A 25,944-nucleotide genomic window follows, 5' to 3' on the forward strand; every position below is an offset into this window, starting at 1 on the left:
CCTTCACACTCAAGTCAACAGAAATAATGGCTTTTTATTTTCTACTATACATCTCCAAAACCAGGTAAACCTACTTACAGCCACTTGTGGCAACTGGAAAACTGGTTGGGCGCTTTACGTTTTGCGCATTTCTTCATACTTCTCATCGTAAGATCCTGTTCCCCGGACGTAGAGCAGGCAGGGTGCCTCTCCCAGCATACCAACAACTGTGATTACGGTTTGATATTCCACATCCTCCCTGTTTAAAGGGAAAGTAACACAATCCAGGAAGGCTGGTGGAGGCCTGCTAGTTTTGCAGCTGCTTACTAGTGGTGATGTCAAGCCACATACATTTAAACTCCTCTCCCAGAGGGATCTCCAGCCACAAACACTGATGCAGCATGGCAGGAAGCCCTGAATGTATGCAGTTACTCTATATTATGGAAGGTAGAAGCAGCAGGATTAAGCTCGTTCTTAATTTATGTGGTACTCTGCTAGTTAAAATCTTTGTATACCAGCTGTGTTGCACTCCTGATTTTAACCCCCCCCCACACACACAAGTGGATAAAGAAAACTTGCTGCTGTATCTGCCTCAAGTCTTTTGGGCAGAGCTAACTCACCCTCCAGCGGTTGCTGGTAACTGGACTTCAGAATCCCAACATCTGGAGGGGTTAGTAACCCTTGTTTTGCAATGTGCCCTAATTCTAGCTCCTTGACACAATTTATATTTAATATGCAAGTATTGCTCTCTGGGTGGCGCGGGTGGCGCTATGGGTTAAAGCACAGAGCCTAGGGCTTGCCAATCAGCAGGTCGGTGGTTCAAATCCCCGTGACGAGGTGAGCTCCCGTTGCTCAGTCCCAGCTCCTGCCCACCTAGCAGTTCAAAGTGCAAGTAGATAAATAGGTACCGCTCTGGTGGGAAGGTAAACGGCGTTTCCGTGCGCTGCTCTGGTTCGTCAGAAGCGGCTTAGTCATGCTGGCCACATGAAGCTGTACGCCGGCTCCCTCAGCCAGTAAAGCGAGATGACTGTCGCAACCCCAGAGTCGTTCGCAACTGGACCTAATGGTCAGGGGTCCCTTTACCTTTATTGCTCTCTGAGCCAGGGAGCCCACCTGCCCTAGGATACTTCTGCAGCCACTGCTTTCTTGTACACGGAAGACCCATAGGTTACCCCTTTGTATGGAAAACAATTCTGTTCCAGCTACCTCCCCACTGTAGCGTGAACTGCAGAAATTAGCAGAGGAAGTGCTTATGAATGCAGCCATTACAGCTGAAATATGAGGAAACATGGTTTCAGAAAGCCCACCCTGGTTTTTTAAACAAGTTGGCAGCTTTGGTGGTAACCCTACAAAAGCAATGCAGAACATTAACTCGCTTCATGGCCTACCTTGGGGTGAAGCGAACCACCAGAAGTGTTTTGGTAGGAACACTACTTTGATGTGCTTCAAGAATGCCATTATTTGGGGAGATGGAAAACACTTCAGGTTCTTTGTGCCGCTCATTTTTATCTGTAAGAGTGAAAGAGCAAAAGTTGTACACAGGCGCAGAAGCGATTTCCGCTTCTGCGCATGCCCTGACATGCGCAGAAGCGATTTCGGGCGTCTGGGCATGTCCAGACACTGTTTCTGGCATCTATATGCGTGCGCACATGCCATTTTCAGCACCACTCGGCGAGTCTCCGCACCGTGCTGCACCGGTTTTACGTGGCGGGGAGCGGGGACATGCCGAGGGGGCGGCTCAGTGACCAGGCAGCTCGTGGGCCGGATAAGTGGCCTCCGTGGGCCGCATCCGGCCCACGGGACAGAGGTTGCCAATGCCTGCTCTAATTTATCCAAAATTGTTTCAAAAATACACCTCAGTTTGCAAATGAGTGTCCTTGATTATCATTCTAATGTACCAGTAACACAATGAGCTCCCTTTTTTTTTTTGCACAAAGGAGATCTGCAAATGTTCTAAATTAAACAGATTCTATGATTTTGTTAAAAAATAAATGGACATTCTCACAGTGCAGCTTCCAAGCACAGGAGCCTTCTTAACAGAGTGGGAGATGTCAACCTCCCAATTTCTCTTACCCAGCAAAGCTGTCCAGTAGCTTCTGCATCCGCTTGTATTCATCACAAGGACAGCTTCGGACCTCGTTTGATTAACGAGGCAGGTTTCAAAATCAATAGTGTCACAAGAGAGCCCAAGTACTGGGACAGTGAGGTATGCAGCCATGGGCAATGCCTGCAAAGGTATAAAACAAGGAAAGAGCCTTTGATCAAGGAGGAATTCTGCATTGACAAGGCAAAGCAGACTGGGAAGACGATAGGCCAGAGCTGATCTATAGTAATTGCCCGTATACGTAAGGTGTGCAGCTAGCTTGGTGTAAGCATCCCAGAGCATTTCTAGTGCAGCTTTCAGGTGTGGACATCAGATCTCTTTGAGGGCCAATGCCAACTAAATGGATGCTTATAAAATAACCGCTAAAATTCTGGGGGTGAGTTGTGGGATTACACAGTCCTTCCCCAGTCCAAATATAACTCTCCCAAGCTGGGTAAGCATTTCTGCCAGCACGAGTGGTTAACCAGGATCCAACCTAACCATAAAATACATTCAGATGGACCTCCACACAGGAGCCAGTGTTTTCTGGGGTTTTGTTTCTTTCTGCTGCAGGGTAAAAACAGAAATTTTAAGACTGCTTCTCTGAGCAACAGCTTCCTAACCGTGCCAAGTGTAAGCCAATCAGCTCTATGCACAGCCAGACACTGCTGCAATCAGGGAGACCTTGTTGCTCTTGCACGCAATTCAGTTTGGCAGTCCATATTTCTGGCCAAAAAAAGAAGTGGGTACGGCAAGGCAGGTACGTCTGCTCAGCCACCCACCCCTCTTAAAGATCAAACTTGTACCTAAAAACTAAAAAGGTTCAGAAGACTAGTAACTGGTCTGGGGGTAGTAAACCTGTCCTGCCAAAGGTGTATATAAAATAACATTAAAATATGAAAGAGGGTTGAAACAATATGTGGTAAAGTGGGCTTAAGCAGTTAGAGGCAATATATCAATGCAAGCATGGGAATATATTGATTTATTTTAAAGTATAGGCGACACCCGGCATACGTAGGGGTTAACGTTCTGGGCCCCTACACCCATAAGCAAAATGTGTGTACAGTCATACCTCGACATCCAAATGATTCGACTTCCAAAGGTTTTGACTTCCGAAGTCGACAACCCCAGAAGTCTCTTCGCCCTGCGCGTCCTGCATGCGCCGACCGCGTGCTTCGACATCCAAAAACCTCGACTTACGAAGACGGCCACAGAACGGATTGTCTTCGTAAGTCGAGGTACCGCTGTAGTGGGGAGCCCTGCTGCAGTAAATACAGCTTCTTGCCCAATAGTGGTTGAATGGGGTAGGCACGAAGCTCCGCCACTATGGGGTAGCTCCCATATGACATTGAGAAGCCCTTGGAATCTTTTTTTCCCCTGAACTTTCGGTTCACTGACATCAATCCGCATACCTGGGTTGCTTTGTTACTGTATTCAATGACGAGATTTTGCTTAAACTCTAGTACTTTGTCTCCGTTTTCAAGCTGTAGCACTTGAAGCCCAGGCAGGAACTGGTCTTCCGGGAGATGTTGGTAGGTTAGTAACTCCAGGGATGTAAGGAATGACACCTTTACCTACATGTAAGCCAGGCCAAATGTGTTAATGACAGAACCATGTTTGCAGGGAAAATGATGTGCTGTACATTATTATTAAAATTTGTATACTGCCCCATACCTGCAGATCTCATACCGTAAAAACACAAAATACATAATCAAAATAAAAACAAACAACCTAATAACACCCCCCCCCAAAAAAAACATTTTAAAAGGGCATTGGATGTCAATCAACCAAAGGCCTAGTTGAAGAGGAACGTTTTTGCCTGGCGCCTAAAGGTGTATAATGAAGGTGCCATGCAAACCTCCCTGGGGAGAGCATTCCACAGATGGGGAGCCACTGCAGAGAAGGCCCCGTTCTCATGTTGCTGCCCTTTGGACCTCTCATGGAGGAGACACACAAATAAGGGCCTCAGAGGATGACCTCGGCGTTCGGGTAGGTTCATATGAAATATGAGGTATTGCAGTCCAGTAAAACACCATGTCATTATCTTTTACTGGACCAACCTCTCTCAGTGAGCAGATGAACAGGCTCTTGAACTACACAGAACTCTTCACATAGAAGACAACAGAAGAAGCCAAGCCAGTCATTCTGGTTTGTTCGGTTACCATATTGATGCTAATCAATCAGTGCAAACAGGTTCCTACTTTTAAAAAAGGGGCCCTCTTTTGACCTGCAAACACTGTGAGTTTGAACTGAAGGGACTAAATGCAATTTAAAAATTCAAATGCAACAAGTGAGAAGGAGGGTGCTTCAGTGCGGTGGCATTTATCTTTTAGCACTCCCTGCCACTGCGTATCAGGCATGCGCCTTCTCTGTTGCCTTTCTGATTCCTGCTAAAGACGTTCCTCTTTCAACATACCTTCTGAAGGCTTTATCCCAGTCGGGATCTTGGATTTGAACTGATTCTATGCGTGTGTTGCCTCTGCTTTAAACTGTTTTTATCTATACGATTGTTTTAACTAATAAAGACGGTATTAAGTAAGTAATAATGACTAAATAGACATTGGATAGTTCTCTCCTTTTCTTTGACGGGGTTCTCACTTCAAGCTGGGGTAGTTTAAATAGTAAAACTTCCTTGCAAAATGGCTTATGCTTCTAATCAGAATCCCTGGTCTCCATCCCTGGTCTGTGTCACTATTTCTTTATACTAGAACTTCGGCACCAGTGAAAGCAATGGGGCTCAAGTTTAACTTAGTCTGCATCCAATCCATGGTGCCTATAAGCTGCCGGTTAAGGCTTGAAGATGAACCTACCAGCATATTTTCCAGAGGATAGAGTAAAAGGTGCTGCCCCCCGTCTTCACTGTCACTGGGGGGGATCTTCAGGTTCTTCTTGGGGTCCACGCCAGACATGGAGAAGGGCGTCGTCAAAACCAGCTTGAAGGACAGAGGAGTCTCTGTGTTGTTGGTGAGCTTCAGGTTGAGGGTTGTGGCTGACTGTGTCAGTACCTAAAGGATTGAGAGAGAGCATGTACATAAAAGGGCATACATTCTATGGCCTTTTAAAATGTGCTTTTTGTAAGGGAGGGCTATTGGTTTTTTAAAAAAATTATTGAATTATTTTTATTATTTAATTATGATTTTATTCTGTGAACCGCCCCGAAACCCCTGGGTATAGGGCGGTATATATATAATATATTATGTTATATTATGTTATGTTATATTATATTATATTATATTATATTATATTATATAATATATTATGTGCATTCAACTCACACACAGCTGCATATATCTGCGGTGCTGGGAAATACATACAGTGGGACCTTGACTTACGAATTTAATCCGTTCCGAATGCACACTCGTAGGTCGAGTTTCCCATAGGAAAAACGGTTTCCCATAGGAATGCATTGGAAACGGCAAATTCGTAAGTCGAGGAAACCGCATCTAAAAACTCGTAAGTCTAGGAAACCGCATCTAGCTGTGAACGGGTTTTCCGTTCGGATGTCGGAAAAATCGTAAGCGCGCGGCCACTTTTTCCGCTCGTAAGTCGAGGTCCCACTGTAACAGCCCAAAAGCATTTTTTCTTGTTGCACGCCAGTGCTTAATTGTTAGTTGCTAAGTGATTTGCGGGGAAGTGTTGAGAAACAAATGATCAAAAACCCGCTTCACATCCCCAGGTGACTGCATTTCCCTTACAGTGCATCCCCACACTGGATTCCGAGTGTGACTGTTTCATGGTGCACTTTCAGAGCCTTGTTCTGTGACAGGCACCCCCAAACTTCGGCCCTCCAGATGTTTTGGACTACAGCTCCCATCCTCCCTGACCACTGGTCCTGTTAGTTAGGGATCATGGGAGTTGTAGGCCAAAACATCTGGAGGGCCGCAGTTTGGGGGTGCCTGTTCTGTGAGGAAAGAGACAACTCTTCGAGGGTCTCAAAAGTAGGAAAGTAATCGGGACCACTTACGCCCATGAGGGGCTCATCTGGGATAAGGGCACTGGCCAGAGCGTGAAACACCAATCCGCTCTCATGATCCATCTCGGCAGTTAGCCTGCAGGAAGAAAACAAAAGGCTGTTCAGTCTTTTCTAAGCAGGAGTGTAACTCACTAATGGGATTATATGTGGCACATTCAGTGTAGACTAGAGCATGCCCACCGAGCTTGGCTCTGGACTGCTTTCAATAAGCTCTTATAGCAGAATTATGAACAAGTCCATAAACTTTGCACTAGGCTGCAACCCCATGCACAGCTGTCTCAGTCATTGTGGCCTATAAGAGGAGGAAAGAGCCAACTTTTGTGTATCTCAGGGGTCCCCAGACTATGGCCCGGGGGCCGGATGCGGCCCAATTGGCCTGCCAATCCGGCCCGCGACGACCCCCGCCGCCCGCTCTTACGGCGCGCAGCGCTCTTCCGGGTTGGGAAAAAAGCGCCGAAAATCCTTTGTGCGCATGCGTATGGGCCTCTCCCGACCCGGAAGAGGTCATTTCTGGTGCACTTCCGGGTCGGGGGAGGCCCATACGCATGCGCACAACGGATTTTCGGTGCTTTTTCCACCCTGGAAGCGCGCCGCCGCACCAGTAAGCGCCCGTGCGCATGCACACGGGCGCGCACTCCCCCGCCCGCCGGCCCTCACAGGCGCGCGCTCCCCCGTCCTCCGGCCCGCCGCGCGATCGGCGCGGTGGGAACCGGCCCAAACGCCGGTAAGTCTGGGGACCCCTGGTGTATCTTCTACTTGAGGTTTTAAAGTCAGAGCTGAGGAATCTCTGGCCTGGGGTTGAAGGAGACTCTCCAGTCTGTCCCCCCTCCCTCTCTTGGACTACAACTCCCATCATCCCTGCCCTTCTACTGTAGCCATAATTTTATTCATTGCTTGTATTTAGTACGGGTGTTATTTTATGACGTTCATTTGTTGCCACCTTTTAATAATAGCAGCAGAGCAGTTTACGAATGAAACGCAGTTCATTTCTCCTTTAGCTAAAGCAACCATAAAACGAATAAAGCAGTAAATCTCAAAGCTGCAAAGGAGTTCATAAAAGACAAAATAGGATTGAGATTTTATTGTGTTTTTTTATAAAAAAAAGTGTATTTGCCTAGCAGAAAGAACCCCAGCTCCATTTTGGGAAAGCTTTGGGCTCTGCTCAAGTTCCCTCTGGCCCATCAGCTCTGTAGATTCCCAGGGTTCAAGGTGAGCTAACGCCACTCTCTTTCAGGAAATGGAAGCACGAAACCAGGTTTCCAGCCCCTTAAGGAACCCAAGCGAGCACTCTCTTCTGGCAGCATTAATCCAAAAATGGTGACAAGAGAGTCCTGCCTCTGTTCTGGATGATCAGATTATCATCCCAGTCGTGAGGCATACTGGCCATTCCAGGAGGTGCCCTTCACCACCCAACATCTCCACCTCCATCGTTCTGCCCGGACACTGAGGTCCAGCACCGAGGGCCTTCTGGTGGTTCCCTCATTGCAAGAAGTCAAGTTGCAGGGAACTAGACAGAGGGCCTTCTCAGTAGTGGCACCTGCCCTGTGGAACGCCCTCCCATCAGATGTCAAAGAGAAAAACAACTACCAGACTTTTAGAAGACATCTGAAGGCAGCCCTGTTTAGGGAAGCTTTTAATGTTTAATAGATCACTGTGTTTTATTTTTCTGTTGGAAGCCGCCCAGAGTGGCTGGGGAGACCCAGCCAGATGGGCGGGGTATAAATAATAAATTATTACTATTATTATCTGCTTGTGCAGCTGTGAGCACCCACCACTCACTCTGTCCCAAAATCCACCCCATCGCTTCAGGTATGGCACTTACAAAGCAGGCTTGACAAAGGCTTGCAGGTCAATCCGCAGAGGCGCGACGGCATAGCCGTCTCCCCGAGTTACTTTCCCAGGGACGTTCCGAATCATCTGGTGGAGCGGAATAAAAAGGTATCAACGGTGGTCCGTTGTGGGCACTTAGAGCCACACTGAGCCTCCTCCGAGCGATGGGATGGGGCTGGGCTTAATTTGGGTTGCAGTTCGATTTGGGCTACGGCTGTTCTTGGGCGCGGGGGACAGGCAGGACCTGCCACGGCCAGAGCACTTTGGATGGCGAGGTGGGGCTTCCCAAGATGGTTTCCACTTGGAAGAAAATGGCTTTGTTTGCACTGCAAGGTTGCCAGGGACCCCAGGTTACCATCTCAGTTTGTGGAAAGAGCTGCCCATGGAGCAGCGATGCAAGAAACTGGACCCATGCGAGGCTTCTGGCCTGATAAGAGGTGATGGGGCTGTGTCACCATGAGCAGCTGCCTAGCCTGCCTATCTGCCTATCTGGTTGGGCCACTAGGGAAGACTCAGGGAATGAATCTGGCTTATGCTCATGGGCTGCCCTGAAAAACAGCACACCTTCTCTCTATTTGGGGAGGACAATTTGGGTAGGATGACACATGGTGGTGGCAAGTGGGTGTTAGTTTGGGTAGGGCGGCGAGAGCAGGGTGCTGGACAAAGCCTAAGGGACACAACAAAGCTGGAAAAGAGAGAAGTCGGGTGGGATGGGAAGGGATGGGATGGATGAGGAGGGAAAGGAAAGGGGGTCTTCTCTTATCCATACCCTGCTATCCAGGCTCATGAAGCCAAGGGCAAAACCTTCGCATTCAAACTTATTGATGATCTCTGGCAGCATCAGCGGAGTGAAGGAAATGTGGATGGCAGAAGCACCACCTGCGGGGACCACCTGGGCACAAACAGCTGATTAGGAACATTAGCAGGTGGTTCTGCATATCCAGGGGGGGCTTGAGGTTTGTATTTCCGAAACAGCCGCCCCCTCCTCCATATGTGGCAAACAACTTGCGAAGCTAGGGAGGCTTCAAAAATATTCTGATTTTTGGGGAGAGAGGAAAGGTTGTGTTTTGAACCCCAGCTGCCTAGGGTCAACCTTGTGTCCTGTTCCTGAAGAGAACCAGTTTTCTAAATATATGGAGCCCGCAAAACTGAGATTGTAAGAGGTGGAGGGAACGCGTTCTTAAATGCTCCACCACATAGCGCGAAATAGACTATTATGGGGAGTGTTTTATACGGATAAGCATTCAAAAGAAGTAACTCCTCCCCCCCCATACTTGTGATATCCTGAACTCCAGAATCCAACCACTTCAATCGCCTTGTTTTGAATAACATAATAATAAACAAAAAGCCTGCCCTGTGGAACGCTCTCCCAACAGATTTCAAAGAAATAAACAACCATCTGACTTTTAGAAGACATCTCAAGGCAGCCCTGTATAGGGAAGCTTTTAATGTTTGAAGTTTCGTTATGTTTTTATATACTGTTGGAAGCTGCCCAGAGTGGCTGGGGCAACCCAGTCAGATGGGTGGTATATTATTTATTATTATTATTATTATTATTATTATTATTTATTATTATTAATTTATTTATTTATTTACTACTATTGTTCTATTCTATTCAAAGAACACAGGGAAGGATTCATAAATACATGAAACTCCCCCCCCCCCCCCAAGTCCTTTCTCGTGTTGAAAGCCTCTCCTCCCTCCCTCCCATCTTTTCACCCCTTGGCTTCCAAGGTCACAGGAGGGCAAGGTAGAACATACCACTTGCTTGGGAGTGATGCAGAAAGGGTAGTCAGAGGGCACTCCCTCGTGGGGCCGGATTACCACTGAGATTATTTTCTTGAGGACGGTCGGTTGCCAAGTGTCATCATCGCTGTTGCTGCTACTGCTTCCTCCTTCGTCGTACTCCAAAATTGCACCCAGACTCTATGGCAATGAAAAATATAGGTTGTGAAGGATCAGAGAGGGAGGAAACTACATAAAAATAGCTTGCATGTTCTGCCTCTGGATGACAGATGGTGCCATAACCCACACAATGGGCCTTCATCCCAGGAGAAAATGTTGATTCTCTGCAACTCCATCCAGGTTGGCCTGGTCCGCATGGAACATTAAACCACAGTTAAAAACAAACTATGGTGTCTCCTTTGCTCCTACGTTATCTGCTGCTCTTGCTGCACCTCCAAGATGTCATGATGTCTGAACCTGGCCTTGTGGTTTCCTCGTCTTAAAGCAAAACAACAATTGGAAGCGCAGCCACAGCCCTATGCAAAACTCTCTAGGTCTGGCCTTTCCCAACCTGGTTTCCCTCCGGATGTTGTCGCCCTTCACAGAAACGCTTAAACCACTCATACACTGTCTTTCCAGTTACATCTTAATCTCCATACACAACTGGGAGCATTTCATGGGTTTCTGATGCCGACTGTATATTCGAATATTTCTCGCTGTCTGATTTCTGTGACCATCCACCGAACGTTCTGGTCACACATTGTATAGATTAGCAACTTTGTATTAATATAGCATTTTTATATGTAGCTGTGTCTTTTTGTAATATTTTAAGACTGTTTGTTGTTGCTTCAGTTTTTGGTCCACCACTTAGATATATTTTAAATATAGAAATCAAATAATCTAATTGTCCGGGATGAGGGGGTCAGAGGTGCAACAACACCTAGTGCTCACTAGGATGGAGAAGCCTGCTCTAGCTTCAAGCCTGGAAAGCAACACCACTGAATGATAATGCAACTGGAAGGAAGGAGAGTTGTAAAGAACATTTGTGTTGAATTGCACGCACTCATGTGAGCATTCTTGCTCGTATTCAAGAGCTGCATGCAAGGCGCCTTCCTGAGGGAAAGTGCCTTTAAGGAAAATCTGCACAATAGATCCCTACCGGTTTCTCCTTGAGAGATCCGTCAGTGCAATCCACTTTCTCTGGAGGTGTTTCAGTCTCCCAGAGGACTTCAATCTCATTGCCGTCGATGTCTCTAACGGGAAAAGGAGCTCCGTAGAAGACCAAGAGGTCCACCAGCTTGTCGTCATCTTTATCCTGGTTATAACTTTCCCAGTCCATTCGAATGTCTGGATTGAGAAAGGGGGTGGGGTGGGGGATGCAGAAAGAAACTCACGAGTTGCTAAGGATTTATAACCAAGGTTGAGCTTGTATCTGCATGTTCATCCATCTGCAAGGGCAACGTTAGATGATGTCTCGCACGCGTGAAATAACTGTGACCAGGCAAGCGCCACAGACGAGAAACCTTGCACACTGCTGAACAGCATGTCTCAGTCAAAGCTGTGTGCAATGCTACAATGCACTGGGACTGGTGTAGAACGCAGCGACCTAAAAACCTCAGCTTTCTTTCCTTTTAAAGCAGGTTTCTAATCCTCAAGGGTGCAAAGGCAACATTGGAAGCAGGCGAGCAGGGGAAAGTTCTCAGACCACAGAAGTGGCCCTGGGATGTTCACGACAAAACCTCTGCCTATGGGACCGCATGGAGCCTCGAACTGCTGTCGGTCAACATGCAAATTCCAAAACTGCCAGGATCACTTCTTGTAGCTCATTCAGTATCCCCACAAAGGCAAGGAGGGCTCAGTGAAAGGAGATCAAAAGCTTCCTACTGGAACAGGTTGCTACTGGGCCTTTGCCATGATTGCAGCAACAAAAACACTGTAATGCAGAAGTGGGGAAACTCAGGCCCATGAGACAAATGTGACCTGCTCCGGGGGTCTGCCTGGTGCCTGGAACTCCCCTCCCTCACCCTAGTGTTTTTGCCTTGCTGAAAAGTGCCCTTGGACTCTGATAACGCTCCTTGCTTGGCTGGATGGATGGACAGAGAGGGGTGCATTAATATCTGCACAGCAGAAAGCAGCCTGCTGTGCAAAGGAACTAATGTACGTTTATTGCTCTGCCTCTGGCCCCACTCGGTGCTGGAAGCTGCCCAGAACTGAATGCAACTCTTGGGTTGGAAACAGGATCACTGCTTTTGCTACAATGCTTCTCACAAAGGACAAACATCCTCTTCGCTTACCAAAGGGAGTGGGGTTGTTGAGCCGGACGTACCGCGAGACTGTATCCCCTCCAGAGATGTGGGCCCCAAACCTGGTGAAGAAAAAGGGGGGTCATCTGGGTATGCATCACTTAAGTCTACGTTCTGGGTCTTTCTTTTGAAGGGGGCATGCCTCTGCCACAGGGCTCTGCTCTCCTCCGGGACAGCTGGGAACTGCTGGGAACTGGTCAGAATTCTGGGAATTCTGACAAGACAGGTGAACCTCCTTAAGTCACACTTTTGACAATTTACAAACCAATGTGGAGAACTGCACTTAAGATCTGAAAATGAGAAACTGAACAGGGACCAAATATGGACAAGGTTTTGCCCATCCTGAATGCAGACACAGCCTCAACTGCCTTGCGAAGAGCAGGTAGGTTTCTATCAGAAGGCAGAGAGCCTTCTTGGTAGTGGTGCCCACCCTGCGGAATGCCCTTCCACCAGATGTCAAACAGATAAACAACTGCTTGATTTTCCGAAGACACCTGACGGCAGCCCTGTATCGGGAAGTTTTTAACGTTTGATGTCTCACTGTGTTTTTATATTTTGTTGGAAGCCTTCTAGAGGGGCTGGGGCAACCCAGTTAGATGGCTGGAGTGTAAGTAATATATTACTATTATTATACCGGATTACAGGCGTGGGCATTGGATGGCTGGGTCCAGTCATCTGCAAGAAGATTGGGCAGCCTTTCACAGTCATTTGGATGGGGATCAACATCGGCTCTGATTCCCCCACCTGTACAGAGAAAGAAATATTTTGAATGGAACCTAGCTGCTAAATCCTGAGGTGTCCTTGGAGACAAATGATTCTCAGGCATTCCTTCCTTTTGCAAGCAAGAAAGCACTTGCTTATTGCAGATAACTGACTGCACTGAAGGGAATGTGCACACCTTCAGATGCGGCACAGCTGGTCCGTCGCTTGTCACAACCTCGTGAACAAGGCTCAGTGTACAGCTCCTCTTCCCACACCCAGACAAAGCCCAAGCAAACCACAAAGTGTCCGTCATTCTGAGCTCCAAACTCCTTGGGTGCGAACTATGCCACCCACCAGGGACTCATACACCCATTTCCTTGGAAGTTAAGTTACCCTTAGTGCAGTGGGGGCTCATCCTCTAGTAAGGGGGGGGGGCACAGACTTTCTGCACATTCCTATGCATGCTTACAAGAAAGCAAACCCCACTCTGCTCAATGATGCTGAACTCTCAGTTAAGCTTCAGTCTTCCCAACCTCCAGCTCAGAGCTGCAACCCCTGGACCACCCACCTTACAGATGAGGGTGTCGTGGTATTGCCCCCACATGTTGTTATAAGCCGTTATATTGACCACAAGCTCCTCGAAGGCCTTCAGGATCCCCACAGAGGGGTGTACGTGGAAAGTCACTCCCTTTCCGTGAGACAGCATGGCAGCTCTGAAGGCTGTAAGACCAGAGCACATGAACAGTTTGACAGCAAGGCAATGGGATTGGAAGAGGAGAGCCTCTGGTCAGATCACATCCAGCGGCACTTTTTTCAATTTATCCCTGCATTGCTCCCCCCCTTACCCACAATGCATCTGAAAAGATAGCAATGCCAGACTCTGCCTACCTGATTGTTTCCTCTTTGCGGCCTGCCTCGTTATTCGTCTTGGGGTTTCCACGACAGCTTTGGAGGATCTTGGAAAAAGATGTCTCTGTGAGAACTCTGAAGGGTGCAGGGATTTCTTAAGATGTCATGCTTTAAGTTTTCAAGAGCCCGGTACCCTCCAGAGCTTGCTCCAACCAGCACAGCTGTGTTAGCCTGAGGCCAGCTGGGTGAATCAATATTTACTACTGAAAATGATTATCGTTCAGACTTAGTTACCCATCTTTAAAAGGGGTATAATATCAGCTTTCCTCCCAATATCAGCTTTCCTCACATGGGAAAGCAGCTGGATTAAGTGAGCCATGCCACATTTAGATTATGTGACAAGGATGGAGAGCAAGCTCCAACCAGCAGGCTAGAGCAAGCCCACCCTGCTAGGTCACTATGGCAGGTGAGTGTAGCCACCCATTGCATTGCAGGGGGTTGGACTAGATGACCCTCAGGATACCTTCCAACTTTACCATGGTGCCGGGTGACCCAATTTCAATGGAAAAACCCAGAAGCACACTAGAGAGTACACTCCCAGTTCTTTCTTTCTTTCTTTGCATTTTCAATCCCAGTGGAAGGTTGCAGTCAGTGCCATTTACATATATATCCTTATCAAGTTTGTACATTTCACTAATTTTACAATCATTTTGACGTTTCAAAACTTGACTTCCTTCCCCCTCTTTCTGAGGTTCCTTATATTTGTTTTTATTATCTTCTGCATATCCAAATTAACTTAATTTACTCATCTTCTTTAAATATATACTCTTACAAAAAACTGCAGGTTATTACAATAATTCTGCCAATGTTTTTATCTGTTTATAATTTATCTGTAAATATATAATCTACCATTTCCATTCTTTTGTAAAAATAAAATAAAATGTTATCTCAATTTCTTATTCTTCTGGTAAGTTACACCATTTCTGCATATTCCGCAAGTTTTTGTATCCATTCTTCCTTAGATGAGACTTCTGCTTCTTTCCATTTGGGGGCAAGTAACATTCTCGCCCTGCAGCCAATGCCAATTAGCTGATTGGTGTTGATAGCTGTGCTTTCAACAGATATCTAGCTGCACCTGGGGATTCCCGGTTGGGGAACTTTGGAGTGCAGCCAGTTCTGGAAGGTGGCACCAAATTTAAAAGGTGGCAAACACAAGCCCCACTTGCCAGAGAAGGATCAGGAGTTCGCCAATGACACCTGCCACACACATTTCTCCCTTGCAGCAGCCACCTCTTGAGGTCACGTGGCAGCCGGTTGTGCCATGAGGGGAAAGTGGCCTGGGCCAAATGAGGACCCATGCCAGACCGAGTATGGCACACAGGTTAGAGGTTCTCCACGGCCGCTATATAGAAAGGGGGGGGGGACCATTTACCATGGGGCTGTTCTACTATGATGGCTTTTCTAAACACTGGCCCAGTTTTTGCATCTCATCCAATAATATTCCACTGAGTTGGCAGTTCCTGGTTTCCTAATAAGGAAAACGAGTAAGGTCTGCAACAAAATGTTGCAGCGGATCTCCAATTCTGTGCTCTTAACAGGAGCTTTGTGGTGCTTATCAGATTGCGGGTGTTTAGAAGGAAGGTAAAGGTAAAAGTATGGGACGTAGGTAAAAAGTACCCCTAAAGGTAAAGGACCCCTGGGTGGTTAAGTCCAGTCAAAGGCGACTATAGGGTGCGGCGCTCATCTCGCTTTCAGGCTGAGGGAGCTGGTGTTTGTCCACAGACAGCTTTCCAGGTCATGTGGTCAGCAGGACTAAACTGCTTCTGGCGCAACAGAACACCGTGATGGAAACCAGAACACACGGAAACTCCGTTTACCTTCCCGCTGGAGCGGTTTCTTCCCACCCCACATCAAGGCAAGGTGGTTCTGCAGAAGCCTCTGTGGTTGCCTTTGTGGGATAGGGAAGCCACTCTGGAAGCTTGATGTGGACAATTCCCCAAGCTTCCTTCTTCTCGTACGTAGTGCTAGAGGACTTAGGAACCTGAGCATTTTGTGGTTACACAGTAAAAGGTAGGGTTCTAGACAGAGAAAGAGGAAAGACTTTTTTTCTTTACTTCCTCTTGAAATAAGATATTAGGGGTTTTATGAAGCCTATTGCCTCTGCTCCCCTGCTACCTCCAGCTTCCTTTCCTTTGTGTTTTTGCTCAACTGACAAGTCAATATTTTGCATGTCCTGAAAGATCACAGGTTGTTGTCAGGACTTTTTGTTTTTGTTTTCTAAATATATATATATATATTTCTTTTAATTTACAAACATATATTTCAGCATATCTAGGGAGCTTCCACCCCAACAGTGCTGCCCCCAAAGCAAGCAACAGGCACTTGGCCACTTGGAGTTTCTATTAGTAAATATTATTTATTCTCACTACTGATCAGGGCAAAATGGAAGTAAAGGAGGCTTACACTTACAACAGAGAATATTTATCCATTATAAAACAATCCCCCACAAAGAGACTTTTGCATATATGATCTAAGACTTACCCATCTTGTTCCTGTTCATCTGAGGGAAGTGGACCTGGTTGGCTGAAATACTCAACCCCTACTGAGAACAGAGCAGCTAACTCAGAGTGATTGGTAATTATTAGCTGGTGTTTTATCACACTTTTCAACGCTACTTCCGAGCCGAAGTCTAGCATCAGATCTTGAGAAGAATCCGAATTTTGCTCCTCAACACTGCAGAGAAACAGCAACAGATGCTAAATGGACTCCCTTGTTTGCCAGTGAGACACTTTCAGATACATAACGAAAGAAAGATAAGATGAATGTGAAAATGAGCGATTACATTGGGCTTCCATTAACAGTTTAGTGGAAATACAAGTAAAATGCTTCTTTATACCCTAGCTAATATAATCCAAAGAAAGCGTCATTTTCAGCCACTAGTAATTAATAGCTATATTTTACTAAGCTATTAACTGTAAGTTTCCTTCACCTGTCAGAAGGTATGGAGTAGGTGATTCTGAGCCCCTTAACTTCACCAGAAATTGCCAGAAATAGGGGATCCAACATGTCTTCAATGCTACAGCACAGGGCAAGGTTACTCAGTTTCTCCTGGCAGAAAAAGAATTAGACCTTCGTGTAAGAATCATCAACGGTGGGCCAGAGGGGTAGAGAGCAAATGGCATCAAGAGGACTAAATCTGGAGGGAACACCCCCAAGTCAGAGGCAAAAATTCACACCCATTTAATATGACAGACATATTGGAATGCAATGAAAGAAGAAGAAGAAAAGGGGAGAAAGGTTTTTGAAGGGTGGGGGGAAACATCCATACAAATACAAAAACCAATTTTGCCATAGGAAAAAAAAAGAATCGTAGTTTATTTGGCTACTGTTATGAATTTGGGATGTCAATCTGTGTGCCAGACCCTTCTAATCAATGTGTCCAGCAAGTGTTAAAATCTAACCAAGTCTTCTAATTCCTGGAATAGCCAGGCTAGCCTTATGGTGAGATATAAGGAGAACAAAGGAAGGGGCTCTGTGGGACGTGGGAAATGGAAGAGGACCTTCCCTCAACTCATGGATCGTTAGAAAGACAGAGCCTGAGTAGAAAGCAGAGAGCGGCAGTGACGTGAGCCAGAGGAAAAAGCAGCAAGCTGGGAGGAGAGAGAGAGAGGCAGGGCAAGGTTTGATGTCTGTCTGAATCCAAGGCTACTGCTATGGGAGAAATAAGGGCCTTTCGGGGTGTTGATGCTGTGAGCCCCTCCATCGTAGGCTCAGGTTGTATGTATGTGTAAATAAACCATATACCATAGAGACACCACAGCCTCCACTGTGCCTCATCCCCAAAAGGAAAGATGGGTGAGTGCCTGGAATCTTGCACCATTTTGAGATTGGGGTGACTATTATTCAACACACTTTTATCTGCCTCTCACCCCCCCCCATGGCATCTGCAGAGCTCATGGCAGCTTTTAATTGTTTAAATGCACACAGTAAAAATCCAATGAAGATTATTTGAACAATCAACAATAGCAAAAAAATAAATAGGGCAGCAGTTAAAATACAGAAGCAGCAGATAAAGCCAGTTCTAGGAAAGAAGGAGCTCTTGTTTCTTTGACTGCAGCCGAGGACAGCGTGGGGGGGGGGACATCACTGCGTGGGGGGGGGGACAACCACTGCAGGTGGTTGTGTGGAGGGGGAGGCAAAGTTGGTGTGGTGCAATTATTAATCATCATCATCATCATCATTATTATTATTACTACTACTGAAATATATACACCGTCCTTCATCTGAATATCTCAGGGTAAAAATATAGGATAAAAGCACAACATAGTTAAAACAAAAACAAAACAATAACCCCCTTTCCGGCTTTCCTCCTCTCCATTTTTCCTCCTCACAACAACCCTGTGAGGTAGGTTAGGCAGAGAGGCAGTGACTGGTGAGCTTTGTGGCCAAGTGAGGATTCGAACCCTGGTCTCCCGAGTCCTAGTCCAACACTCTAACTGCTACAGGTCCCAGAGGTCAGGTGAGCATCAGCATCCCACCCCATTGTGGGGGTCGTAAACAAGGGGGTTGTCTATGAACAAATGAAGCAGCAATCGCAATGTTATTCTGCACTTTGAAAGCCAAGTATTTCTAAAACAAAAACCCTAACCTTAACATTAGTCGTTATCACCACGCGCAATTCCTTCGTTTCGTTGGGACCCAAAGTGCCACTTTCCGGAGAGATGCTGAGCTCGCAGGAAGAAGCTTGGCTTCCAAGGAGCTGTCGGACAAATCAGGAAGGCTGGTCAGTTAACAGGAGGCAGTTGGATGCTCTTCTGACTAGCCAGGAGTAGGCGCACCACTGACCTCGCCCCACTGGAAGCGCGATGGGAGCAGCGTCTGGTTAAAAAGATGAACGGCTGCTTCTGCGGGGATTCCAACTGAGAGGTCAAAATGCAAATGACTCGACAGCAGGCAGACGTGGGGAGTCTGGACTTCCACAAAAACAAGGATGTGACTGAAAACAGGAAAAAAAGTATATGAGCTCCAGCAGCAGGTAGTGAACAAACGCTTATCTTCCATAGCAGGGCAGTTTTAAATTCAGCCCCCTCTCTGCTTCAAGTGTCCCTTTAAGACTTCCGAGGCTGCAATGATGGCAGCCTGGGCATCATTCATCCAAAGGTACAGGAGCCCCTCTACTGAGAGCACCAAACTTTCCTGTTCCTAACTCCTTTTGATACAGGGGAGAGGGGGTGAAGTTCTCTACTACAATAAGTAATTTTCTCAACAGGTCCAACACGTGTCTGAATGGCTGCATGTGGTCAACAAGGTCTTTTTTGGCAGTCCATGACAACATCTGACGCCCTGCAGCCCTTGTGCTGCCTTCCCAGAGCCGGGTAAGCGAGGCGCTGGGCTTTGGGAAGAAGGCGTGAGGGCTCTGACAAGGTCCTAGAGTCCTTCAACCTCCTTCCCGAAGCCTAGTTAGCACGTAGCCAGCTTTGGGAGGGATCTTGGACTCTGCCAGTCTCGTGCCTCCTTCCCAAAGCCTGGTACCTTGTTTGTCTAGCTTTTGGAAGGCAGCATGAGGGCTGGGGTGCCCTCCAATTTTGACATTGCTCCCCCCCTCCCCAAAGCTGTGTGCAGCCTGCGGGGTCTGTATTGAAGTACTCTTGCAGCCCACTCAGTATGAGAAGTTGGACTGCCCAGTTCTACCGGTAAAAGAACCAGCAAGACTGCTGATTCTACTGCAAAACAGCAGGCACCCTGCTGTGTGACAGGGCTGGTCCTGGGGAGAGGGGAGACAGGGCATCCCCTCCCTCTGGGCTGCCCAAACTCCCATTAATTGTTGTTGTTGTTTCAATTCATATACCACCCTTTATCAAAAGATCCCTGGGCAGTACACAACATTAAGAACACGTTTTAAGGAACACAATAATAAAAACATAATAAAAGCATAACAGACAGCATAATAAAATAATCATAATAACAGTCCCATCCCCACCCCCACCCCAGGTTTAACAAACCATAGTTTATTTAATGGCCAAAGGCCTGGGTAAAGAGGACTGTTTCTGCCAGGCGCCACATGACCAACGCTATAGGACCCTTTCTGCAGCAGAGATGGAAATGTTCTCTTGAAATGCCCTCTGGGAGACTGAGGAGAGATCTCATCATTACCAGAAAAGTATCTAACCCATTTCATGTCCTCACCTTCCAACTCCATTTTCCACCTCCATCTCTAACACGGTCTGAAGACGTTGACACATGTATGATGTAAACAAAACAGAGACCTTGCACTTGCCAAGAGGATACAATTCTCCACTACGTGGCTGAACTTTGAACGGAGAGGTCTGCAGGGGGGAAACCCAAGAGCCAATGTAATTCCATGAACAGAGGTCTGGGCATCAAAAGTCTTCCATTCAATGCCCTGCCTTTGGACAAAGCACAGGAAGGGAAATGGCCAAATTCTGATCTCAGAGCAACACACCTCTTCATTTCTTTCTGCTAAGCAAGCAGGGCTTTCCTGAATTTTCCACTTCCCTGGCAGCTGACTTAGATTTTCTATCTGAAACGTGAACCGTGCTTTTTCTCCTAGTTTAAGCAGGCCCAGGTCAAAGGATGGGACGTCAATGGAAAGAACAGGTCCCTGAGAAAAGCGAACCACATAAAACAGGTCAGCTACCACCACAGAAGTCTCAGTGAAAAGCATCCAAAAGACAAGGTTATGCATGCTCAAATTGACTAACACAACAACACTGAGTGAAACCCACTGGGGTGGGGACTGTGGAACTCTCTGCTGGGGGCAGCTGAGTCCAATGGAAGGCCACAAGCACTGTGTGGGGAGGGGAGCATACCTCCAGCACAAAGCACATGGCTCCACTCACCCCAAGGGCCAAGACAATAAGGCAGCTTCATAGGTTGAGATATTCCCACCTTAAAGTCGGCTTCCACGTGCAGTATCACGGGATCTTTGGAGTGAGTGATTTTGCACCGCAGATCATGGCAGGAATGCCCAGGTTTCCCTCCGGTAATGGTGAACTCAAACTCTTGGAATTCATTTACCCCTAGAGAAGACAACTCTGTTACTTCCATCTGGGAAAAAATGAGCATAGGTGGTTGTCACAGTGGCCGGAGTGGGCTACTTCAGAGTAACGACGCTACGCAGCTCTGCATTTTATTCTTTTATTGGTGCTGCGTATTTACAGTGCTGAAGTCATTGCTATTTACACGGAGTGATGTGGTCAGTCGGTTTCAGAACCTCCGAATGGCTTTTGGCGCGTCTTTCTCCAACACAAAAGCTTTGGCAGACCCATCCTCTTTCCCCTCCTCTTTCTGCGTAATTCCGGAGTTGGGGGGATGGGTCTCCCCCCCTTATTCGCCCCTTCCTGTCCCACCTGGGACCCTGGCTCCTCTACCTTGCCTGAGCCTCGGACACGACTTCCTGCTTCCCCACTGGAATCGGAACTCTCCCTGCTTTCCCCTGTGCTCGGGGGTGGGCTTGAACTCAGGAGGGGAGGGACTTCGCGATATCCCCTGTCCCTCACATCCACCCCCCTCCCAAGCTCTCCTTCACCCCTCCCCAGGTCCCCCCCAGGTGTCGGTGACGACTGGAAGCCTAAGAACTCAGTGCTTTCCGAGCCCGTTGGTGTGAACACCTCCCCCCAGTCCTGCGAGCCCCCCCCTTCCGCCTGGGAGGACGGGAATCCCAAAAAGTCCGTGGCGTCAGAGCTGGTGGGGGTAAAAATGTTCTGCCAATCTGCTCCTTCCTCTGACTGGGTGGATCTCGGTGACACCCATACCTCATCCTCTGGTTCCTCAAACTCCGCTTCCCAGCGCCATGGTGAACTGCTCTCCCGTGCTTCCTCCCCCTCCCCCTCCCTTTCCATGTGCCAGGGCTTGGGTCTATGGGGAAAGAGGGCGTGAAATTCTTCTACCAGGAATTCCTCCTGTATCTGAGTGGCTGGGACCCATTCATTCTGGGACGGTGGAGCATCCTCCCATGCCATGAGGTACTCCAGGCCCCCCACCCCCCTCCTTGAATCCAGGATGGCCGTGGCCTCATTGAGTTGCTCCCTGCCTTCCCTCTCCCCCCCTCCCTCAGGGGTTTGTTCGCTGCCTCGGAGCCTGCTGCTTTCCCTGTACGGCGACAGCAGCGATCTATGAAACACTGGGTGCACCCTCATGTCCTCTGGCAGTGCCAGCCTGTATGCCACCGGGTTGACCTGTTGTGTGACCGTGAAGGGGCCCAACCTTCTGGGCGCCAGCTTTTTGCACCTCCCTCTGATGGGAAGGCCCTCCGAGGACAGCCAAACCTTGTCCCCCACCCTGATGACCTCCCCCGGTCGCCTGTGGCGATCTGCCCCCTTCTTGTACGCTTCCTTGGCTCTCTCCAAGTGTTCTCTGAGCTGCTGGTGCACCGTCTCCAGTTCCTCTGCCCAATCCTCAGCCTGTGGGCCCTCCTCCTCCTCCTCCTCCCCCTCCCTCTCTGGGAAAGATCTGAGGTCGCGCCCGTAATTGGCCTTAAAGGGCGACACCCCTGTGGAGACGTGCACCGCATTGTTGTAGGCAAATTCTGCCAGTGGCAGGCGATCCACCCAGTCCGTTTGCCGCTGGCTGACGTAGCATCTCAGGTACTGCTGCAGAATGGCGTTGACCCTCTCCGCCTGTCCATTGGTCTGCGGGTGTCTAGCCGTCGACAAGCTGACCTCCACCTGCAGGAGGTTCATGAGCCGCCGCCAGAACCTGGAAACAAATTGGCGGCCACGATCCGAAATAACCCTTAAAGGTAATCCATGCAGTCTGAATACGTGATCCACAAACAGTTTGGCTGTCTCTTCTGCAGAGACCGCCCTGGCACACGGTATAAAGTGGCACATTTTGGACATGAGGTCCACCACCACCAACACTGCGGTCTTGCCCCTGGAAGAAGGCAGATCTGTGATGAAGTCCATGGACACCACTTCCCACGGCCTGCGTGGCGTGGCTAAGGGCTCCAGCAATCCCGGTGGCGCTGCTCTGACCACCTTTGCCCGCTGGCAGGTGTCACAGCCCCGTACATAGTCTCGAACATCTTCCCGCACCCCTGGCCACCAGAAGTGTCTCATGACTAGGTGAGTGGTTTTGTCCCTCCCAAAATGACCTGCCGTTGGGTTGTCGTGCATCTGCTTGAGGACCGTACGTCTAAGCTGGGTGGTGGGCAGGTACAGTGCACCCTTGTAGAAAAGCAGCCCCCTGCGTTCTGCAAAGTCTTTTGCCTGCTCCCCCCCCCTCTCAGTTCTCTGAAGATGCGGTTGGCAAATTCATCCGCTGCCGTCAGTGCTGTGAGTTCCGCCTCGCTCACCACTGCTGCTCCGCAGGACCATGCTGACGGGGGGAAAATGTGCCTGGGTGCCGGTGGCGCCTCCTCCTCCATGTACTCTGGCTTGCGGGAGAGGGCATCCGCCCTGACATTCTGCTCTCCCGGGATGTAGTGTATGGAGAAGTTGAAGTTCGAGAAGAACTCTGCCCACCGTATCTGCCGCTGGTTGAGCACCCTGGCAGTTCTCCAGAACTCCAGGTTCTTGTGGTCTGTGCACACCTGGATGGGGTGCTTGGCGCCCACCAGGAAGTGTCTCCAGTGCTGGAACGCAGCGTGGATCGCAAGAAGTTCCCGATCAAACACCGTGTAGTTTCGCTCTGGCTGGGTCAACTTCCTGGAGAAGAAGGCACAGGGTCTCCACTCTCTGTTGGCGTCCAGTTGCAACAAAATGGCACCCACAGCTTTATCAGAAGCATCTGTCTCCACGCGTAGGGGCGCGTCCTGAATCACGTGGAACAGGTTCTGGTCTGAGGCGAACACCCTCTTGAGGCTTTCGAACGCTGCTTGCGCCTCTGGTGTCCACCTGAACTTCTGCTTGCCTCGCAGGCAATCAGTGATGGGAGCCGTAACGCGAGAGAAGTTCTTGATGAACTTCCTGTAGAAGTTGGCGAAGCCTAGTAGGCGTTGGGCATCTTTGCGCATCCTGGGGCTGTGCCAGTCCAGGATGGCCTGCACCTTGTCCTTGTCCATCGCCAGCCCCTTGTCTGACAGCTTGTAGCCCAGGAAGTCCACCTCCTTGGTGTGAAACTTGCACTTCTCCAGCTTCACATACAGGTGGTTCTCCTTCAGGCGCTGCAACACCTCCCTGACGTCTTTCACATGCTGCACTGGGTCATCGGAATAGATAAGGATGTCATCCAGGAAGACCAAGCATTTCCTGAAGAGGAGGGACCCCAGGACGTGGTGCATGAAGGCCTGGAAGCATGCTGAGCCCCCTTGCAACCCGAAGGGCATCACCAGATATTCAAAAGAGCCCAGAGGCGTGAACATCGTGGTTTTCCATTCATCGCCTTCCCGGATCCTGATCAAGTTGTACGCCCCCCTCAGGTCTAGCTTGGTGAAAATCTTGCCCCTGCGTGCCGCTGTCAGGAGATCATCCACTCTGGGCATGGGGAAAGCCACTGGCTCTGTCACTGAATTTAGCCGTCTAAAATCCACCACCAGACGGCGCTGTTGCGTGTCTTTCTTGTCCACCCAGAAGACCGGGCTGCCCCCTGCGGCCTTGCTTTCTCTGATGAACCCCCGCTTGAGGTTCTTGTCGATGAAAGCGCGCAGATCCTCCAGTTCCTGGTCTGACATGGCGTACAGCTTGGCTGGGGGTATAGTTGCCCCTGGCACCAGGTTGATCTGGCAGTCAAAAGGCCTGTGTGGGGGTAGGTGGTCGGACTCCGCTTCGCTGAAGACCTCCTGCAGGTCCCAGTACGGCTTGGGTATCGCCTCACCCCCTTTGACGTGCATGGTGGCCACCGTGGCTATCGGAGGCCCCTCCCCTGGTTGGTGCTGCATGCAATGTTCCAGGCAAAAGTCCGATCCAAAAGTGATGCATCTCTGGTGCCAACTGATGGAGGGGTCGTGGCGCGCCAGCCAGCTCATGCCCAAGACGATGGGGGGGGTCGGAGATGGTGGTGACGTTGAATGCCAGTGTCTCTGAGTGCTTTCCCACCGTCATTCTCATGGGGGGGGGTTTGATGAGTGATGGCCCCTCCCAGCAGCTCTCTGCCGTCAATGGTTGCCACGTGCAGAGGAAAATCCAGCTGCAGAAGCTGGATCTGGTGCTCTTCTGCAAAGTTTCTCGAGAAGAAGTTCGCTGACGCCCCACTGTCAATTAGGGCGAGGACCGTCAGGGGATAGCCATTTGGGAGCGTGAGCGTCACTTCTAGAACCACTCCTGCTCTGGGAGGGGTGGGCTGGCTCTGCTCCTCTCTGTGCGGGTGGGTGGGCTGGGGCTGTTGTCTGCTGACTGTGCCTGGCTGCTGCCCCTTGTCTCCTGCAGCCAGGCTTTCCCGTTTCCCTGCTGTGGTGCTGCGTCAGTGGGGGAGGGCACAACCGTTCCCGCCTTTCCTTGCCACTCCCTGCGAGGTGGGCAGTCTCTGACGAGATGCTGGGGGGAGTTGCAGAGAAAGCAATTCCCACCCCTTCCCTCCTTGCGTCTTGGCGCCGCTGGGGTTTGAAAAGCCCGCGCGCGCGCGCGCTATCAATCTGCATGGGTTCCTGGTCCTGGCTGGCCCCAGGCGTGGCTTGAAAGGGTTGTTGGGGGAGTGGCTTCTCCTGCGACCGTGGGAACCAAGCCCGCTTTGCGCGCGTTGCTTGCTTGTCGCTCCACCGGGATTCCTGTCTCACCCCCACCGCCAGAGCCGCTTTGCTCAGCTGATCCATATTACTGGGCTTTGGACCTCTCGAGAGCTCATCCTTCACCTCCTCATGCAACCCCAAGTAGAACGCCGCTTGCATTGGGGGTGACTCTAGTTCCCACCCCAATCTGTGCACCAGCATGGTGAATTTCGCCCAATACGCGCGAACTGTCATATTTCCTTGGCGTAAATTATGAAGTTCCTCCTTAGTCTGGTCCATATGACTATCGGACGAATACATCGTTTTCAAACCTTCTAGAAATAGTTTGACATTCTTCATGCAAGGATTCTTTGTTGCGATTAACGGTCTTAGCCACTCCCTGGCTGCCCCGGTAAGGTGCTCCACAATAAACGCTACTCTGTGCTCATCATCAGGGAACTCATCGTGGTGCAGCTCAAGAGCATACACAATCTCAGTCTCAAAGCCCTGATATTCCCTCGGGTCTCCATTGAACTTGCTTACTAGGGTCCCGGCTCTCCTTCCTGGCAGCACTTGGACTTGGGGTGCCCCTCCCGCCTTGTTTTTCTCTGCATCCAGCTTGTTTTGGAGGTCTACCGCCACCGCCCTTAATTCCTGCTCTCTTTCCTGTAGCGCTCTCACCTGTTCCGCAAGTTGTAACCGGTCGTCCTGGACCTTCTTAGTCTCTTCTTTAGCTGCCTTCAATTCCCCCTGCGCCTGCAGCGACAGCTGCTGCAGTTCTTGCTGGGCTTGCTCCGCGATCTGCCGCCATCTCTCCGCCTCTGACACGCTCATCCCGGCAACTCCAAAGTAGCCCAAAAAAGGATTCGGAGGTTGCTGTCACAGTGGCCGGAGT

General features: G+C 49.2%; 1 protein-coding gene across 3 annotated transcripts in view; it reads right to left on the minus strand.

Annotated features, from left to right (window-relative positions):
- Nucleotides 1-14: 14 nt before the first annotated feature.
- DLEC1 (DLEC1 cilia and flagella associated protein) overlaps nucleotides 15-25,944 on the minus strand; it is a 50,384-nt gene continuing 24,454 nt past the window's right edge. For 2 of the 3 annotated variants that reach the window (XM_088654165.1, XM_088654163.1), the window contains 21 exons: nucleotides 20,354-20,484; nucleotides 19,908-20,066; nucleotides 19,631-19,770; nucleotides 18,290-18,440; nucleotides 18,093-18,203; nucleotides 16,434-16,552; nucleotides 15,986-16,177; nucleotides 13,484-13,551; nucleotides 13,164-13,315; nucleotides 12,528-12,637; nucleotides 11,885-11,955; nucleotides 10,750-10,937; nucleotides 9,627-9,791; nucleotides 8,635-8,757; nucleotides 7,858-7,952; nucleotides 6,027-6,111; nucleotides 4,873-5,067; nucleotides 3,475-3,636; nucleotides 2,053-2,206; nucleotides 1,368-1,488; nucleotides 15-238 (listed from right to left, as the gene is read on the minus strand). In XM_088654165.1, coding sequence (XP_088510291.1) covers nucleotides 115-238; nucleotides 1,368-1,488; nucleotides 2,053-2,206; nucleotides 3,475-3,636; nucleotides 4,873-5,067; nucleotides 6,027-6,111; nucleotides 7,858-7,952; nucleotides 8,635-8,757; nucleotides 9,627-9,791; nucleotides 10,750-10,937; nucleotides 11,885-11,955; nucleotides 12,528-12,637; nucleotides 13,164-13,315; nucleotides 13,484-13,551; nucleotides 15,986-16,177; nucleotides 16,434-16,552; nucleotides 18,093-18,203; nucleotides 18,290-18,440; nucleotides 19,631-19,770; nucleotides 19,908-20,066; nucleotides 20,354-20,484 — 2,816 coding nt within the window. In that variant the 3' untranslated portion in view covers nucleotides 15-114. The remainder of the gene's footprint in view (nucleotides 239-1,367; nucleotides 1,489-2,052; nucleotides 2,207-3,474; nucleotides 3,637-4,872; nucleotides 5,068-6,026; nucleotides 6,112-7,857; nucleotides 7,953-8,634; nucleotides 8,758-9,626; nucleotides 9,792-10,749; nucleotides 10,938-11,884; nucleotides 11,956-12,527; nucleotides 12,638-13,163; nucleotides 13,316-13,483; nucleotides 13,552-15,985; nucleotides 16,178-16,433; nucleotides 16,553-18,092; nucleotides 18,204-18,289; nucleotides 18,441-19,630; nucleotides 19,771-19,907; nucleotides 20,067-20,353; nucleotides 20,485-25,944) is intronic. The other variant, XM_088654164.1, reaches the window with a different exon arrangement.

The sequence above is a fragment of the Zootoca vivipara genome, chromosome 11 (assembly GCF_965207765.1).
Source record: "Zootoca vivipara chromosome 11, rZooViv2.hap1.1, whole genome shotgun sequence".
NCBI lineage: Eukaryota > Metazoa > Chordata > Lepidosauria > Squamata > Lacertidae > Zootoca > Zootoca vivipara.